Here is an 18,742-nt window from a genome sequence, read left to right as displayed (position 1 = left end):
CTCCCCATCCCGCCCGGGGACGGTAAGAAAGAGGGGTGTGAGCGAACGGCTGCGTGGCGCTGAGTTACCGGCTGGGCTTTAAACCACGACATGTTGATTTTGTTTGGGGGGGGGGGGGGCGTTGGTGCCCTCCTGCCCCCAGCGAGAGCAAGCTTAAACGCTCCTGCGTGTATGGAAACAGGCTATTTCCACCCCTCCGGTGTGTTAAGTGCTCCAGTACAGCACTGAAAAAACACACCGCTGTTTTTAAACGCTTTGCAGGAAAGAATCGAATGCCTTGAAAACCACAGGTCCTTCCCAGCCACAGCGAAGACCGCCCCTACCTGGGCGGGGAACGCGGTGACGGGGGAAAGGACGCTCCCGCTCCAGGGCCAAACACCGCTGCAGAGCCGCTTCTACCAGGGCGGGGGACAAGCGTAACCCGCAACACCCTTCCCTGGTGGAGAGCTCCTAATCACCGGTCTCACCACCAGCCCGGGGAAAAACCCGGCCCCTCCACGCTGCCCCAGCTCCGCCGCACCACACACGCCTAACCCGCTATCGCTGAGGCCACACGTAGTGGGTATAACGTGATGACGCACAAAGTGACGCGCTGCTACAGCCGCGTAGGCGTTAGGACGGCCCCTTGCGCTGTGAGGCCGTTGGCCGGTGAGGGGCGGTGCCGCTGTATGCCCGGCCCCTCTGCCCCCCCTCCCGGCAGCTGCCCCGGGGCCGCTGCGGGCTGTGTCCGCCCGAAGGGAGTCCGTCACCGCCGGTTGGCTGAGCCCGGGGGCTCAGGGGGAAGCTGAGGCCAGGCATGGGCCTGATCTTCGCCAAGCTGTGGAGTCTCTTCGGTAGCCAAGGTGGGCGCGGGGGCCCGAGCTAGCCACGGGGAGGTGGGGTGGCCAGCGCGCCCCTGAGGCGGGGCGAGAGGCTGCCGCGGGGCTGAGAGGGCCGCAGGCAGCCCACGGTAGTTGGGGCCCTGCTCCGGCCTCCGGGTTTCCCCTGAAGACGTGCCCGGGCAAAAGTTGGGCTTCTCTTTGTGCGGCGCCGTGAGCGCCGGTTCCGCGGCCCCTCATGCTCGGAGTTGCTTTGTTTCTCTCATTGAGGAGGTCCCTTCCTCCGTCTTCCTCTCTGGCGGCTCCTAACAGCCGGGCAGCCTTTCAGGCGAGATGTGCTCCTGAGTTCGCAGAGTGGTGAATGCTGCCTCTCAGGCATGTTTTTTTTCACCGTTGTAGCGTTTGAAGCTTTGATGTACGATGAAGGTCTTGTTTGTGTTTGCAGACGTTTTGAAGTCGGGGTATACTGTTAAAATCATGCTGCTTTTATCTTTAGTATCAAGTAAAATAACAAAAGCAAAAAAAAAGACCCACGCCAGACTTGTGTTGGGGCCTTTGAGGTACAGATCTGTTTTTGTTTTGGCAAAGGTGCTAGTGGTTACTGACCCATGATAATCGCTTCTGAAGCCAGAAATAAAGAGGTCGTAAGGAGATAGCTTTCCGTTCTGTCCCACCTAGCGCACCAGAGTTCAAAACTGTGGCTGCCACCGATAGTTATTATCAAAATCCTAGATTGTTTTATCTGTTGTTTATTTTAATGATTCTTGTTTACCTAGCCTTTTTTGGTTAGAAAATAAAATAGTCAAGGAGTTTATTGTTTGTATCGTTTTTCATTGAGGCCCGGAGTTTGAAAGAGGCAAACTGCTGTTAATGTTACTGCTCCCTCATCAGGTTTCCAAGTGCACGCCTTATTCCCACCTTAAAGTTACTTAAAATGCATTTAAGGGTTTTTGTGCTTCACTTTGTTGCCAGTAAAATTTTGCAAGTTTTGGGAAGCAGGTACACCTGGTGATTCTTTAATAGTTTAATAGTCATTGTACATGGACATAACTCATTCTAATTCTATAAATACAAGAGCAAAACCTCAGTGTGTGTACATGTTAACAGCCATGTATCAAACAATCTTTTCATGGGATGGGAGTGGGAGGGAGATCTAGACCATTTATCTTTCCCCCACATGTAACATCCAAGTACATCATTCCTGAAGGCTTCTGAGAGTCTTCTGAGTTTGTTGCTGTTGTTGATTTGAAGATTCTTACTTTTCTTAACTGGAAAGCCCATTTGGTAAGATTCAAGGTTTCCCCTATTCTCCAGAAAACTGTTAAGTATTGTCCTGTTTTTTGTCAAATACCAACTTCTTCTGTGAAGGACTAAGAAGAGACATCTATAAGCAGGAAAGTGATCGGTGGCTTTTAATGTTGGTCTGTATGGTACCTTATGATGTCACTGTTTAACTTTAGGAAGGAAGTAAGAGGGACAGTTTCATGTTTAGTTTTTGTTAGATTACATTGATTTCATTTCGTTAGTGGAAAACATATCGTCTTTGTTACTGTATAGTAATTCCTGAAAGGAAAATTAATTTTCACATATTTAAAACATTCATGAAATTAGTATCACAGTTAAGTATTAAGATGAGGCAGTACCATGAAATACTTACGATTTGGCTTTTATCCCAGTAAGGGGCTTCTGAGGGGTATTGTGATCTTTTCTTCAATTTGGTTTGTTGGTTTTTTTCTTGCCCGCTCTTCTTGTGGTGACCATAGAGAAGAAAGCTTGTTTTCATGTCTAAAATTGAAATTTCATCCTAGAAAGTTTAACCTTAAATTTTTGACCCATGTAGTAGGAAATTATTCTCTAATTACCTGACTATTTTCCTCTAAATAATATTATTAGTAATAATAAAAGATAGTAATTACTGAGTTGGATTTGCTTACTCTTCTAGTTATGTCAAATCCAGACAGTTTCTTGGAGAATTCATAGGCTGTCCCATGAAACTGCTTGTTGGGTAGACTAGTGCAGTAGCTCACACAATGATTTTGACTATATAGAGGGAGTATTTCAAAGCTGCAAACAGACCCTGATATGTGCGGAGCATAGCATGAGTTCATTGTGGCTAATGCAGGTTATGCTGATAGTCTGAAGCATTTGATACTGGCATAATGAAAGGTTAAACAAAGCAAAAGATTTAGAAAGTACCATCTGCCTTCCATCAAGTAGAGCATGGGGGAGGAGGTGTGCCGAAGTGCTAGAAAATACAGAAAGTCCTTGGCATTTCACTCAAGTATTAATTGCTTTGCTTTGCATAAATGTGAATAATACCTGAGCTGAAAATGCTAAATCTGAAAGTTATTTGATAGGAATGTCTGGACAAAGTTAAAGGAGTATCTGCTGGTGAGCCAAAACTGTTAACTCACAGGGAGAAGTGATGGTAGCTTTCTGAAAAATGTTACATCTTGAGGTAACATCTTAAAATAGGGCCTGTTTGTTTCTGTGCCTTTGGAGTTCAGTGCAGTTAGAGTAAATGTGCGATGTACAGAAAATTGTGTTCATTTAGAGTGCTTTCAGCCTTGCAGAAAAACCTTGTGATGAAAGTAACTTAGATCCTCCTAAAGCACTGAATGTAATTTTATTAATTTGCACATTATTGTTACTACTCTTGCAGTTTGATTCTCTTACCATCCATTCCAATGTTAAGGATGAAGTACTGGAAAAGGAAGGTCAAGAAACTTGACCTAGTCTGTTTCTAAAGACATTCCCTGTTGTCTGCTGGCTGATACTGTCTGTTGACCTCTTCCAACATTTGTATTCAATTGTTTTAGCCCTATGGTTTGGGTAGCGTCTGCGTGTTTCTTCTAGGGGGTTGAATCTGCCTGTTGCTCTGTTTCAGCTCTTTGTACATGCAGCAGAAATTGTTGCAGTTGTTTCCGCCCATTTTGATTATGGTTAGCCGATTTTGGCAAACCCAGACTGGCTCATGGTAGAAAATGGAATGGTTAAAATAGCATGTGGCTTTGAGCTGTAACAGTGTCATTTAAGCTGCTGAACCCAGGACACGCAGGAACTTTTTAGAAGAGGAAATCCTTTAGCTCTTTCTTCTGCTCCCCTGGCAGAATGCACTGCTTTTCTACCATGTACTCTCCAAATCTAGTGTGTGGGATTATGCAACAAGAAAAGCTTCATGCAGAACAGTTTAAGGAAATTGGGTAATGCCTCTGTTGATCTGTGAGTCAATGACTAATGAAAAAGAGGAAGGGTAACAGGCCCTGCCCTGAGCACAGTCCATCAGGGAATATCTATTTAGTTCTGTGGATTTTGTTTCTGTGGTGCTGGTAGTAGCGGTCAGAACTCTTCCAGGGCCTTACTTAATCTTGGTTTCTGTTCTCTGTGTTTTTTCCGTGCAGAGATTAAAGCCTGGGAGAAGGAGGACACTAAGCATTTACATGTCTTTCAGCTCTCTCAATATACATTGTCTCTTTAATCAAGTAATTATTGAACAATGCAAACTGAAATAGAGATACTTTATTTATAAGAGAAATAGTTGGCTTAAAAATAGACTTTTGCCTTTCTTCTAGGTGATTTATTCATGGCTGCCGAACATTTTATTTTTGAAACTGACAAAAAATTGCCCAGTGGTACTTTTTTAATTTTTTATTTTTTATTTAAATTTAAAATACTGTACTCTGAAGCTCTTTAAAGTCTAGTTATAAGTTCAAATTGAAGTTACACTTAGTTTTAAATAACTTGGAAAAGTATGTTTAAAAAAGACTTAAAAAATGACTTGCTTAAGCTATGATTCAGTACTCAAATGGCACAGTCTTCTAAGCAACATATAGTAATACAAATAAATGGTAAACTAACTTACTGCGTGTATTAACACATAGCTGAATAAAGCTTATTTGAGTTATCATTCCATCAATACTGTCAAGATGTCTCTTAATGTTCTTAATAAAACCAGAAGGTAAAACCAGAAGTAAGTGTTCACAACCTTGATAAAGGCAACTCTGACGGTTTTCAGAACCTTATTCCTTTGTGTTTGTGTGTGTTTGTTTCGCTGATAGGGTTCTTAAAGAAGTTCTCAAATCTTTTTAAATTCTTTTATGTTAGCTGTTCACAGTCTTTTAGGTCCTCTGAATAAATGCTATGGGTGTTAAAAAAGTGCTGTAAGCAGAATAATGGTAAGCTCCAAGTCAGGGAGGTTGAACTTCTGAAACTCCACAGTTTACTTAGGCTTGCTGACAGTTACCAGTATGTACAGTCAGGATAGCAGAGACCATTATTTAGAAAACCAAATGGATTTTGATTCCATTGACTGCTAAGCACTGTTGTTAGTTTCTCTGCTTTCTTGTACTCAAGTCTGGAAATGCAAGACATATTTCAGCTATTTTTGTGTTTAAAAGAAGACTCTAAGGTAGCTTGTAGTTTGCAGAATGAATCCCTGTATGAAAATGTCTTTCAACTTAAGTAAAATGCTATTTCTCCTGCCACCTCTTTAGCAAACTTCTGTCTGCATTGTGTCTTCAGCCCTGAAGCTTCCAAGATTGTTATTCTTCAGAACTAGATGTGGGGTTTCACAGCCCGAAAACCCTTTCCTATATTCATTTCTTCTTTCAGATATGTTGGAAGAGCCTTGCTCATCATTAATTTGGATTTTTATTTTTAATTTTTGCAAATTAGAGGAAAGGGCAAAATTGTGAGAACTGGATCTTCAGTTTTGGGTCCTTTTACCATAGAGAAATATAGACAAGTGAAGAAAAGAGCCTATTATGTCTTCCTTCTAATATCTGCAAGATCATCTTTGCTGCCCTATTATTTTGTAATACTAGGCTGCCAGGAATTTTCTTTAAAAATACTATTTTTTTTTTTATTTGTTTTTAACAGTCTGCCAGGAATGGTTGATATAACAGAATTCTTTGGATTCTTTTAAACAGTAGTCTAATACTGTCTTTTTCCCCCTGCATATGCCTGCTTTTTCTACTTATTTTTTTCCCCTCTTTCTACCTGATGTATAAAGACTCTGCTCTTCTGCTCTGGCAACTCTGTTACGGATTTTCTTCTTCCTTTGCCAAGAACATGGTGGACTGGGAAGATATTCATGAATACAACCCAAACTGAGTTTGAATACCAGCCAATGAAAGGGAGAAACTTGGGTTAGTCTGTAAGTACAGAAAACAAATACGAGCAAAAATCATTGCCTATGGTTTACTCCATAATTGTCCTTTCTCTTTAATGTAGCATCTATTTTCTACTAATTGTCCTTGTAAACAAGTACTTGTCTTGCTAAAATTTTGTTGTCTTAGTTTGTCAGTTTTTAAGTTCACGTGTTTTTTCTCTAATGCACATATACAAGTAAAAATTCTGCAATCTAACCAAACTAGGCAGAAATTCAGCTTTTGAATATGTTTGCAAGTGAAGAGGTTTCCATTACCACAGATGACAGTCCTGAAAGCAACTGCCATTAATTAAAGGTGGAAACTGCTATTTATCTGCGATACCAATGCTTTCATCTAATTATTTCAATCCCCAAATCAAAATTAACACTTGTTTGACTGTTTGTTTGTGCGAATTCAGTTGCTGTATAAAATGCTACCTGACTATGGAGTAACACACGTAGCTGTGCCTTTTTTTTTCCCCAGTTTGTGTTGAACCACTCGCGCTTCAGTGGCTTTCAAAAAGTCATCTTGATGGAGATTACCCCCCCCCCCCATCACCTTAAGTAGCTTGATACTGTTTCATCCAATGCTTTTCTCATTCATTCCTAAGTAAGACCCTGTATTCTGATGTGAAAGTGGGAAAGAGCAATGTAATACCTGTCCGGAATTCCTTTTCTTCCTTGAAAATAACTCAGATGAAATGTTGCAGAAGTAGTGTCATCTTCTTCCAAGCAATAGTTGACAACATGGCTGTTTTGAAAAGAACAGAAGGGGAGTTCTGTTTGAACTTCGAAAACCTTTTAAACTTAGCTGACTTTGAACAAGAAATGGGCAGTCTAGCTATGTGGCATGGTTTATTAGAGTTAGAAGCAGAGAGGATTTCATACCATTTATTTATTGGGGAAGGTTATTCATTACTGATGCTGCTGCTTTGTACTAAAAGTACTACTTAAGGCCAGGAAAAGTTCTTGCCTTAGAATGTGTTGTCAGGATGCAGTAGTAGGGGGACTGATAAAAGGAAATGTATTTCCACATTTGTTAAGGCCACATCACATAGCAAAAATTCTAAAAGTTCTAAGCAACAGATTGTTTCATTAAAATCACTTTCAGTATGAAAAGACTTAGGTTATTACATATAAATAGATGTAAAAAATAAAACCAAAAAGCCCTCTCCCCCCCCCCAAAAAAAAAATCACAACAAAACAAACCACTATGATTCTTCCTTAGACCACCCACTTGCAGGCAAAACCCCACCAATTTTATATTTATGATAGCTCCTTTGACCTTTTAGTAATTTGTTCTTAAGTCTTATAGGTTGAATGTGGTATTTTAGAGGACGTCTTTAAGCTTTGAACCATGTTATGCTTTGGAATAAGTGCCCTAGAATTTTAAATTACCCCTTTAAAAAGGAGCCTGCTCACATACTTTTTATTCAGGTTTTACGTGTAGTATCCATTTGTAAATTCTCTGCTCTCAAATGATTTGCCTTTTTGTCAGTAGGTGGATCAGTATCTTCTAACTTCATCCGTGTATCAAAAGAACCGCCATTCTAATTAGCTGTGCTTCTGTATTTGAAATTACAAGAAGGATTAACTAGCGAAGCATATAAGTTCTGAGGGGTTTTGTTAGTTTTGGTTTTATTTCCCCTGTGCCTGGAAAAATAACATTGCAGCAATTAGAAGATCACTATTGTATAAGCTGGACTTACAGCGGATTGAGAGAAGTGATCTTTCCCTTCTACTCAGCATCAGTGAGTAATCATATGGAGTAGTATGTCCAGTTCCAGGCTCCTCAGTACAAGAGAGATGGGCATACTGGAGAGAGTCCAGTGATAAGCCACAGGATGATTAATGGACTGGAGCATCTTTCTTATGAGAAAAGGCTGAGAGACCTCTGACAATTTATTTAGCTTTGAGAAGAGAAGGCTTGGGGGTGCAAAAAGGACAGAGCCACTGTTCTCAGTGATGGTCATTGACAGGACCAAAGGCAGTGGGCACAAACTGAAACACAGGAGGTTCCCTCTGACCACCAGAAAACGCGTTTTTACTATGAGGGTGCCTGAACACTGGCACAGGTTGCCCAGAAGGGTTATAAAGTCTCTATTCTTGCAGATGCTTGAACACCATCTGGAGATGGTCCTTGGTGACTGGCTCTAGGTGCACCTGGTTGAGCAAGGGGCTTGGAACAGATGAACTCCAGAAGTGGCTTCCAACCTCAGTCATTCTGTCATTCTGTGACTTTTCAGTTTAGAAATTGTAACACTGAAATTTGTGATCTACTCAAAATACAGCTTCCTCGTATTTTTTACAGTGTGAATGATGGTGGTCCCTTAAGAAGTGGCTGTTACTGAGGCTTAAAAGTTAGCCTTATAGTTTGTGCAGTCTTTAGCTGTTTGCTGATATCCTTAAGATGATACACTGCTATGAGTTAAATTTTTTTATTGTACTTTTCTTTCTATAATGAGACAATATAAACAAAGCAATTGTATTATAACTATTCCTTTATGAAGACTTCCAGTACTGACTTTTCTTGCGACTGTAGTATCAAGAGAGGATGAGGCTTTGGGAATTCCACATACACACACACCCCCCACACCCCCCGCTGAAGTCACCAATATTCTGTGTAAGCTATTGAAATAAGACAAGCAAGCAGTTGTTTTCTTCAGTAAGGAACAAAGGAAAGTTGATTAACCAGAATTATAACTGTTGCTTTTTCCATTAATTTATTCTTGTCTTTTTTTGTGTATATGCAGAGCACAAAGTAATCATAGTGGGACTTGATAATGCTGGAAAGACTACTATTCTTTACCAATTGTAAGTACATGAACTATTCTTTCTGTTTATGTTTTAATATTTGTCACTGTTTAATCATTGATAATTCAGTGTTGCAATCTGATGAAATCTCTAGGGTTGTAGGTCACAGTTTGAACATTAATAATATTATTTTTAAACAGAATAAGTATGTAAAGAATAAGCAAAGAAACTACAGTGTTTTAGCATGCAACTGTAAATTGAACAGCAAAATTGTTCATACAAGCACAAAGTGGACTGTAAATTCTTTGGCCATCAAAGCTTATTTTTATTTGTAAGCATAGAAATAATCCTTCCACCAAGAACTGCAGAGAATAGAATCATAGAATAGTTAGGGTTGGAAAAGACCTTAAGATCATCTTGTTCTAACCTGCTATAGGCAGGGACACCTCACACTAAACCATGTCACCCAAGGCTCTGTCCAGCCTGGCCTGGAACACTACCAGGGATGGAGCATTCACAACTTCCCTGGGCAACCCATTCCAGTGCCTCACCACCCTTACATTAAAGAACTTCTTCCTTATATCCAATCTAAACTTCTCCTGTTTAAGTTTTAACCCATTATCCCTTGTCCTGTCACTACAGTCCTTAATGAAGAGTCCCTCTCCAGCATCCTTGTAGCACCGTCAGATACTGGAAGGCTGCTATGAGGTCTCCACGCAGCCTTCTCTTCTCCAGGCTGAACAGCCTCAACTTTCTCAGCCTGTCTTCATACGGGAGGTGCTCCAGTCCCCTGATCATCCTTGTGGCCCTCCTCTGGACTTACTCCAATGGTTCCATGTCCTTTTTATGTTGAGGACGCCAGAACTGTGCACAATACTCCAAGTGAGGTTTCACAAAAGAAGAAAATTATTTTTAAGTTACTGGAAATTCTAGCCATTCTGCAAAAAGTCCCTAAATGTTTCCAGTGTCTCCTGATTCCAGTGTCTGAAATTTATGGTGAAGGATTCCTCAGAATATTATTTCATCTTGCCAAGCTCCTACCTTTTCAATAGCATCATTGCACCCAAGTCTTGCCAGCATTACAGTATGTGTGATAAATTTAAGAATATTGGCAGGGACATAATTACTGTTGTAATTGTGGAAAAGGAGGAGGGTGTAGCAAAGTTCGTATGTATATATTTGCATATGAAAGCAGCAGAGAATGTTTTCAAGAAAACTCTTTTCTAAGCACTTTTGTCAAAGCTTAAAGGCAGAATAAAGACATTTTAGCAATGTAAGCAAACAGTTCTTTGGATTTTTGTTTTAATACTGAATTACAAAGTTGACTGCTCTAATAAAATTACATTCTGATTTATATTTTGCACAATTTAATGTTCCCCTCCTTTGGGAACTTTAGCATAGCAGCTATTACTTAAAATGCACTTGTTTCAATGTATCAGTTAAAGAGTGTCCTTTAAAAAGAGGACATCTCCTAAAATGCCGATGATTATCCATTAGTTATAAGCCTTTTTTATGTGCTTATTTTTCATTGTTGATGTCTTCAAGCATGTCTACAGTCTCTGCTACAAAAGCACAGTAGAAATTGCCAACCACAGTTTTCAGTCCAAATTCAGATTTAACTGATCTTTTTACTGAAGAACTGCTCTTCAATATTTTCTTTATTTCTAGAAAAAAAAATTTGATTTTTAGCTTCTTGAAATATGTGTAGTTTTTTTAATCTTTTTTTCTGTCAAAGTTACATACATGTACATTTTTCTAGAACAAATTTGTTGTAACTGAGTTGTGACAAGCCTTGTGAATTTTACTGGCATGTCTTTATCATGTGATATTTTCTCCTTTAGCTTAATGAATGAAGTGGTTCATACTTCTCCAACAATAGGAAGCAATGTGGAAGAAATAGTAGTGAAAAACACTCATTTTTTAATGTGGGATATTGGAGGACAAGAATCGTTACGGTCATCATGGAATACCTATTACTCAAACACAGAGGTATGAGAAGCTACTCTACAGATACAATGTTTGTGTGAAAGTATATTTATGTGTTAGAAATTTTGGTAAATTTCTATAAAGATTTCAGCTGTAATGTTTTTAAATATTTTTGAGGAAGAATAAACCCAAAAAGTGTAAGTTGTGTCTGGTTTGCAGCCAATTTTCTGGTAATATTTGAAGTATTTGTTGTGTATACTTTACAGTAATGTTGTTTGATCTGACAGTCAAATTATATCAAAATCCGTTTCAGATGAAACAGGATTTTTGCATGTTTTTCAAGTAGATTGAAAAATTTTGCCATGTATCTTGCAAATTTGGTGTGGATTTGCAGTGTGTAATTTAACTTCTGTACATCTAGTCTGAAATATTTTTGAGGTAACGACTGTTAAGGATGAGAAATGAAGGTTATTTTAAGCAGCAGTATTTAAAAGCTCATCAGCTTGTGACTTTTATCCAAGGGATGAAGGCAAGTCAGTACTGTGCAGTACTTATGAGGTACTGGTAAAGCTGCCATTGCTGGAAAGGTTATAAGTAGAACTCAGCAACACTTGTCCTTTGGAGGGTTGCTTTTTTTGCCATCGTTCTTGATGCCAAAAGGTTATCAACACAACATACATGTAAATCTCTGCACCCTCACACTGAGACTTCTACATTGGTGTAAAAAACTTCTAGACTTCACTTATGACCTCTGCTAAAAGCAGGTCTCTTGTACATATTTCTCATCATATAATCATTCTGTCCTCCTGTAAAGTGAGGTTTTCTGTCCTGCGTCCCGTTTTGAGAGAGGGGAGATGAGTGATCCAGCCCAGATGTTCAGAACCTTTTTGCCTACTGAAAGCCTGGTGATGACATCTCAACCTTTATCTCTAATACTTCAAACTTATTTTTATCTAGACAAGTATGGCTACATCAAAGACACATGCATACTCATGAGGGTGAAGAGACTTCTGCCAGCAGTATCTGGTACAATAATAATAAGTTCCTGACACTTGTCCATTGAGAAACTTTATTTTGGAACTTGGGGAGATGCATGTATTAGGGTTTTGTTGTTTGTTTTTTTTTTAATCCTTTTGTGATGTTCTTTGTCATATCCTGGCTAGTAAGTGTTTGAAATCCAGTGCTTTCTAGCACTTGGAAAGAACTTTCCCTTTTACTTAGAAGCTTTGTCTGTTGGAAACATTTGAGGAAGAAAAGCTGTCTGTTTAGTATGCTAATCCTAGCCTCCCCAATATGAATAATTCCTTTATTGTTGTTCCTCATCTGCTTAGACGTCTCAGAGTCACAGCAGCATTAAATTGACTTTATTTTTCATACTTTGTGGTCATTTTCAATGGGTAATGAATCGCCTTAGTTTTATAACGCAAAGTGATTCGGAGCATATGTTGGAAAATTATAGTAGTTACTTCTGATGCTTCTTTTTTGTTACTGTCTCTCTTTTCTCTCTTTCCTTATCTGTAAATTGAAACAATCTAAACAAAAACTTTGCAGTAATGTAAAAATCCCACAAATAAGCTTTTCAGTGCAAACCTGTCCTAACTAGTTTCAACTTGATAAGGCTAATTTTGCATTCTGGTTTTAGAATTGGATCATATTCTTACAGAAAGGATGTTGAGGCAGGCTTAGATACACAGGATTTGAGGGAAAAGGAAATGAGAGGAATGTAATCCCCTTTGGTTCCTCTCTAACATAGCATGTGTTAACTGTATTTATTTACGTATTTATTTTATTTATTTTATAGTATCTGTATAATTTTCATCAGAATGTGCTTTATCTCCCTGCTCACTGTTCTTACCTATGATGCTGTTAGTGTTGCTTGGGGTACACTCAGCAGGGCAAGTGTTGAACACTAATCAGTTGTAATGGTTTGTGTACAAATACTGTTGTGTAATGTTTACAAGCATGTCTGTTTCCTCTCCAGTTTAAGGCTATAAAATAGAAGATCTAAAACAGGGGATAGAAGGAGTGGGGTAAGAAAGTGGGTTTCATACCAGTGAGAATCGCTTCCCATCAGAGACTTGCTGGACCAGACCTAGCAGTGTCTCAGGATTCACAAGTAAATGGCCATTGCGAATCACATGCCAAGCAGGAACAATAAGGGTAAAGTCACTGCTGTAGCCATTTCCAAGTGCCTAGGTGGAAGAGTGCAGTGTGGTGAGAAGCCAACTTGCACAGGCCCTTCGCAAAGGTTAAGGTGTTGTGCAACATAATGCTAAACCCTACAGGTTCATACCTTTCTGAGGTCTACTTTGAAGTAACATTTCTTAAGCCTGTGAGTAACATGATGCTGAATTGTTAAAAATGCTTGTTTAAGAATAGGGAACTTCAATTTCAGTTTCCTAGCTTTCTGAGTATGCAGGCAGTCGTGGACAGTAGTAGCTGCTTTCATTGATCGCTGTGTAGCAAGTTTGTCATCCACATTTTAAACGTAATCCACTATGTGTAGGTGCTTTTGGTACCCATGTTACTATTATCTTAGGATGTAGGGCCTGAAAATCCACCGAGGAGATTTAATCGTGGTATGTGAATGTAGACTTTAATAGCAGTGCTGAAATGTACAAGCACATTTTTTTTTTCATAACTGTAATTTTCATGTATGATTCCCAAGACTCTAGCAAGAGACTGTAACAACAATGCTCTTGTTCTGTTTCCTAGTATGCTGTGAAAGTCTAGCTCTCTTACATAGGAAGACTTGTGGTTAGTGGTCTCTTGAAAACATGCTTTCTGTAATTTACACTTTGTACTTACATACTGTACTATTCTTTTTTCTCCTAGTTCATCATTCTTGTTGTTGACAGCATTGATAGAGAGCGACTTTCTATAACAAAAGAAGAACTTTATAGAATGCTGGCTCATGAGGTATGATGGGGAGTTGGGCTAATAGTTCCGTTGTGAAAATCAGATGACATTACATGCTTCTTATGTTAACAAAAATTATACTGTCACAAAAAACTTTCTGAGCCTAGCATGTTGGTCACATTTTAAAACCATTGAAATTATAAATAAAGAGGAACATTATTATGAAGCACCCTTCTGATAGGGCTTGCGTGATTATAATCACGCGTGATTTACAAGTCGAATTTGTAAAATATTTTGAATTTCATGTTCATGTAACTGGGTATTACTGTTCACCACACCCTCTCATCTTTCAGTTAAGTGGCTAAAATTTTAAGAAACTATTTGCAGTGGGTAGCCTGATTGCTGATCTTAGAAAATCAGCAATTCCATTTCTTTCTTGTTTGTTTTAATCCTGTTCCTTAAAATTAAGGAGCATATATAATACTATGGATAAATTAGCTTCAGTTTTCTTCCGTTATTTTGCTTGTAGTTTTATTACTATGTGTTGTATTGAGGACTGTCCAACACTGGGCCAGCTCCCTTAAACATCCTAAAATGATTTCTACATCAGATTAGCTGTGATGACTCTCAAGCTAAATTAGGGGGTTTAAGTCTGAGTAACTTCCTTCATTTTTTGAAGGAATATTATTTAATACAATGCAAGTAATTCTGTTGAGCTCATTTCTTGGAGAGATTTTCATTGAATGAGTTTTTACTTCTACAGGTAATGTAGGTTGCATCTGGTAGAAAGGAGCAAATACACGACCAAAAAGGGGGAAAATATGACTTCTTGCGAAGAAGTTTTCCCATGTAGTTCATTAGTTTCCATGTAGTTTATTTATGTTATATGCTCTTAAGAGGTCGTGATGTCTTGAAAACAGTTGGTAGGCCTAGACTGGACTGCTTGTAGGAGTGGATTTTCAACTGTGGATGATAAAGATTTGGTGGTTGGGTGTTTGTTTTTTTTTTTTGTTTTTGTTTTTCTTCTGATAAAGAAATAGTCTTAAAATGTAATGAAGTGTGTTGAACACTTTTAATTAGAACTGTTGTTTTCCTGATTATTGTGTTTGTTTACACTTTGCACTCCTAAAGCCATATACCCCAGTTCCTGTCTTATTGTTGTGTGGAATCTTTTATTTCTGTAAAGAAGCAAACCAACTTCTTATTAGTTTCTGTTTCTACTGAAGCTGCTGCAGCATTATTAGAGCTCCTTTTTTGTGACAGTAGGATAAAACTTCCAAGAATGTAGGTGGCTTTCTTAAATTATTATTGTTTTAACCACTACAGAACTTGTTTAATGAAGTTGAAAGTAATTTCAAGGGAATGATAACTGGCAGGCTTTTCCATTTGAATAGTATCTAATGTAGATTTTGGAATGTTCTTCCAGTGATAATTGTGCTGGCTGGCTGATTTTATACCTCTTCTGAATACTTCAAATTACTTCTAGGATTTACGGAAGGCTGCAGTTCTCATCTTTGCGAACAAGCAGGACATGAAAGGTTGCATGACAGCTGCTGAGATATCTACATACCTCACCCTCAGCTCCATAAAGGATCACCCATGGCACATTCAGTCTTGTTGTGCTTTGACAGGAGAAGGGTAAATGCTTACTGCTTAATGTAGTAATACGTGGTAAATGGAATACTGATTTAGAAGCCTGTTGGTACCAATGTGGATTTCCTGAAAGAATATGTTTTCTGATCTTTGCCGTCAGAGGAGCATTTTGAATTTCTCGTTTCTTTATTGAATCTTGTGGGATTTTTTTTCATAGATCAGACCAAATTTATATGAAGGTCTTTCAGCTTATTGTTAAAAAACCAAAACAAACCAGTCAGTAACAATAAAAACAAACCACAAAACCAAAGCCAGACAACACAGCACTCCCCCCAGTCCCCCATCCCCCAAATATGTAGCTGTTGGCATAGTTGTTTAATCCCTGTGTGCTACCCTCTCATTCTGTGTGTCTTTGTTTGAAGAAATAAGCTACTGTCTTCTTCCTTTCCATTCTGATCTACCATAAGCTTCTAAGGTGGAGGGGTTGGTGTGGATATGTTTGTGTTTCTTATTGGTTGGTTGGGGTTTTTGATAAGCATTCAAACAGAATTTTGATGAAAAGGTACATAGATCTGGCATAACCCAAAATTATTACAAATATTAAAGCTTTTACTTGTATCTGATTGATGTAGCTAATTTTTAAATTTTTATACCTTATGACAGCAATTACTAAAATGGAAAGCTGAGCTTTCCTTAGATCCTTTGCGCCTAAAGATCAAAAAGCATTTTTGAATGTCTATAACAACCTGGGTAGTGTCTTGCTTACTTAGTTTGAAGTGTGCTAATTTTTCATCTTGGTTCTTAAAGGAGTCTTCTCATGTGTAATAAGAGTTTTTTCAGCTGTTGTATGACCTTTACAATAACGTGGTCTTGTGACATCTAAAGCAGTGAATAAACTGAGTATTTGGGAAGTGAGAGCGTCTTCCTCACTTTAGCATGCAGTATTTTCTAACCTAAGAAATGTCTTGTAGAGTGATTAGTAGTGTTCACTTTCTTAGTGTGGGATATGTTCATAAGAATAAATTGGGGTGGGAGAGGGTTATTTAGTCTTTGGATTGCATTGATTCATTCTAAGAATTAACTTTCTATCCATTTTGCTAAAGGTGCTTTTGAATATTTAGTGTATATAATACCTTAGATTTATCTTCAAACAAGTTGGCATTTGGAAGAAGGTTGAAATGAATGAGTAAGAATTTTTGTTTAGGAGCATTGGCCATACTAGGCTGCTGCTTTCTTATTGGGGGGTTGGGGGGGTAAAAGTAAGTCAATAATTGGAATACTTACATTGTGACAGTAGTGAGACCTACTCATATAACAATTTTTAGAGTTAAATTGCTGAGCTGAATCTTCCTTGGGAAGATCTGGCAGGTGTCTAGGGAGATTAGCTCCATGTGAGTGAAGCTAGCCACCTTGAGATAGCCAAGTCTTGAATTACTTTACAAAAGTAAAGCTTAAAGGTAACATAAACTAGGTAACTAGATCTCTAGTAAATTAAAGGAAAGTCCGTCTTCTTAAGTGTAGGACTTGTAAATAAATATAGATTGAGCAAGTAGGCAGATTAAATTCCATGCAATTTTGGTGGTGAATAAAAAAATTTTTAATTTTGTAATGGGATTTTGTAATTCTTGATACACTGCCTTTTCATGAACCAATTCGGTCTGGGTAACCTGTCCTTTGTCTTTTAGTATTAGTTTGTAAAGGTTCTGCCTTCAAGTTAGCAGTCTTCCATGGCAAACCTGTAGAAAAACTTGGTTGGTTCCATGTACTTATGAGTAAGCATATTAAGAATAGTGTCTTTTAGATTTACAAAGGGAAAAAAAAGGAATGCTGAGCTTCAATAAAATAGCATGCTTGAACTCACCTTCTTGTGGTTAAAACTTAAGTAGACTTAGTTTAAAACACTGTTTATTTTGTTCAGGTTTCAGTCCCAATTCCATCTGTTGTTATTTATTTTAAGTAGATGTTTTTTAAACATAAAACCAAGTAGGAAATACTTTAAAGATGTTGGGATAGAACTAGTACCAATATAACATCTCTTGTCTTCCAGATTATGCCAAGGCTTGGAGTGGATGACTTCCCGCATTGGAGTGAGATAGCTGCTTTTCCTACACTTCCACCCCTTAATGCCCCAAAAAAGAAGAGACTTCTATTTATCCTGTGAACATGTACATTTTTCTGTACTTCTGGCTGCTGAAGCAGTGACCATGTTTAATTTATATCAGCCAACCCCCAGGCTGTACTTGAATCAAGTGCAGTTGAACTGAAATGCAAAGTATTTTCTTAACTTTTTTTTAGCACACTAATCTTCAACTGGATGATCATATGTGAATCTGGTTTTAAGCATTGGAATTCCTCTGAATATGTAATCTAACTTTTTCAATGATAGCTTTTTAAACTGTTTTGTCATTGTCAATATTTCACACTTCCTCTTTCTAAATAGTTTATATAACTGACTAACATAAATGAGCACAGTTTGTTTAACAACAAAAAGTAGCGAGTAGGTTGACTTTACTCTGGCATAGCTTTAGCCTCTGAGGATAACCATATCTCCAACTGGGCTTCCTGAAACATTAGCAGAGTCCTAGCCAGCACAGGAGTTACAGTTGTTCAGCATTTAAAAAATTGCATTCATGAGTTTGCTATAGTTAATACTGTGATGGCTTCTAACCTGGTATATAATTGAACTTCTGCCTCAAGAGAAATCTATTTCATTCTTAGTTTCTGTGGTTCATAGATCCAAGATGATTCTTTTACTTAAAAATACATCTCTACAGTGGTTAAAAATTTGTTAGTAAGTGCTGGTTTAATAATTTAGAACTTGAATATCTTTTTTAAAATAAACTTCTTGATAATTAAGTTTGGAATCATGGCAGCCAGTGTTATGTATAGACTTACTGTAACCTGTTAAAATTTTTAAATACTGCATACATGAGCCTTCCTCACCTTTTCGTGAGACTGCTGTTTCCTAAATGAATGCAAAATTAAAAGGGAAGCCAGATTTATAAACAGGACAGAGTCACGGTGCTATATCTGGAGACTTCAGAGCAAAGCTAATATTGATGTTTATTTTCCTACTGTCAAATATGTTTTCAGATTCTGTTGCTGAGAAAATATTTTGCCTTAATTTTTGTTTTTAGTTTTATTTGCTGGAGCAGAGAACCATTGATGGTGTTCAAATTGGATTCATTCACCTGACATTTAGGAACTGAAAGTTGAAAAGGGAAAGAGCTTCCATTTGAAAAAACAGGTGGTGAAAGAGCAGACCTAGTAACTCTTAAATCAATTTGAAGAGGATGAATGATGAAGTTAGATCTGTAAAGGGAATCTAAAGCTATGGATGAAGTTAATTGAGAACATTAGGTGCCAAAAAAACCCTAACCACCATATCTGAGAAAAAACAAACAAAAACCCCCACAAAACAATACTGGACATAAAATAGTAAAATCCCAGCAGCAGTCAGATATCTATCCTGTATAAATGCTTGACAGACTTTCCAAAAGCACCATTCTGCACTTTGCATGCCTGAATCCCATATGGAGTCTAGTTACTAGAACCATTTTGCTAATTGACTGTAGGCCTTTAATGAGAAAATGTTTTTGTTGTAAATCTTGTTTTGATAATTCAAGCAGACTGAGTTTTCTTT

General features: G+C 38.2%; 1 protein-coding gene across 1 annotated transcript; it reads left to right on the top strand.

Moving 5' to 3' along the window:
- The first annotated feature begins 572 nt into the window (after nt 1-572).
- Nucleotides 573-18,507, top strand: ARL5B (ADP ribosylation factor like GTPase 5B). Its single transcript, XM_061468305.1, is given in 7 exon segments — nt 573-690; nt 693-842; nt 8,721-8,781; nt 10,563-10,710; nt 13,483-13,566; nt 14,993-15,144; nt 17,147-18,507. Coding segments are annotated over 7 exon segments (762 nt in total). The 3' UTR covers nt 17,196-18,507.
- Nucleotides 18,508-18,742: the final 235 nt, after the last annotated feature.

This window comes from Pezoporus flaviventris, unplaced genomic scaffold (assembly GCF_033815535.1).
Source record: "Pezoporus flaviventris isolate CSIRO_AGI_PZ_B2104156 unplaced genomic scaffold, CSIRO_AGI_Pfla_v1 ptg000047l, whole genome shotgun sequence".
NCBI lineage: Eukaryota > Metazoa > Chordata > Aves > Psittaciformes > Psittacidae > Pezoporus > Pezoporus flaviventris.
Note: the sequence above shows the minus strand (reverse complement) of the source record. Positions and strands in the feature narration are given on the sequence as shown.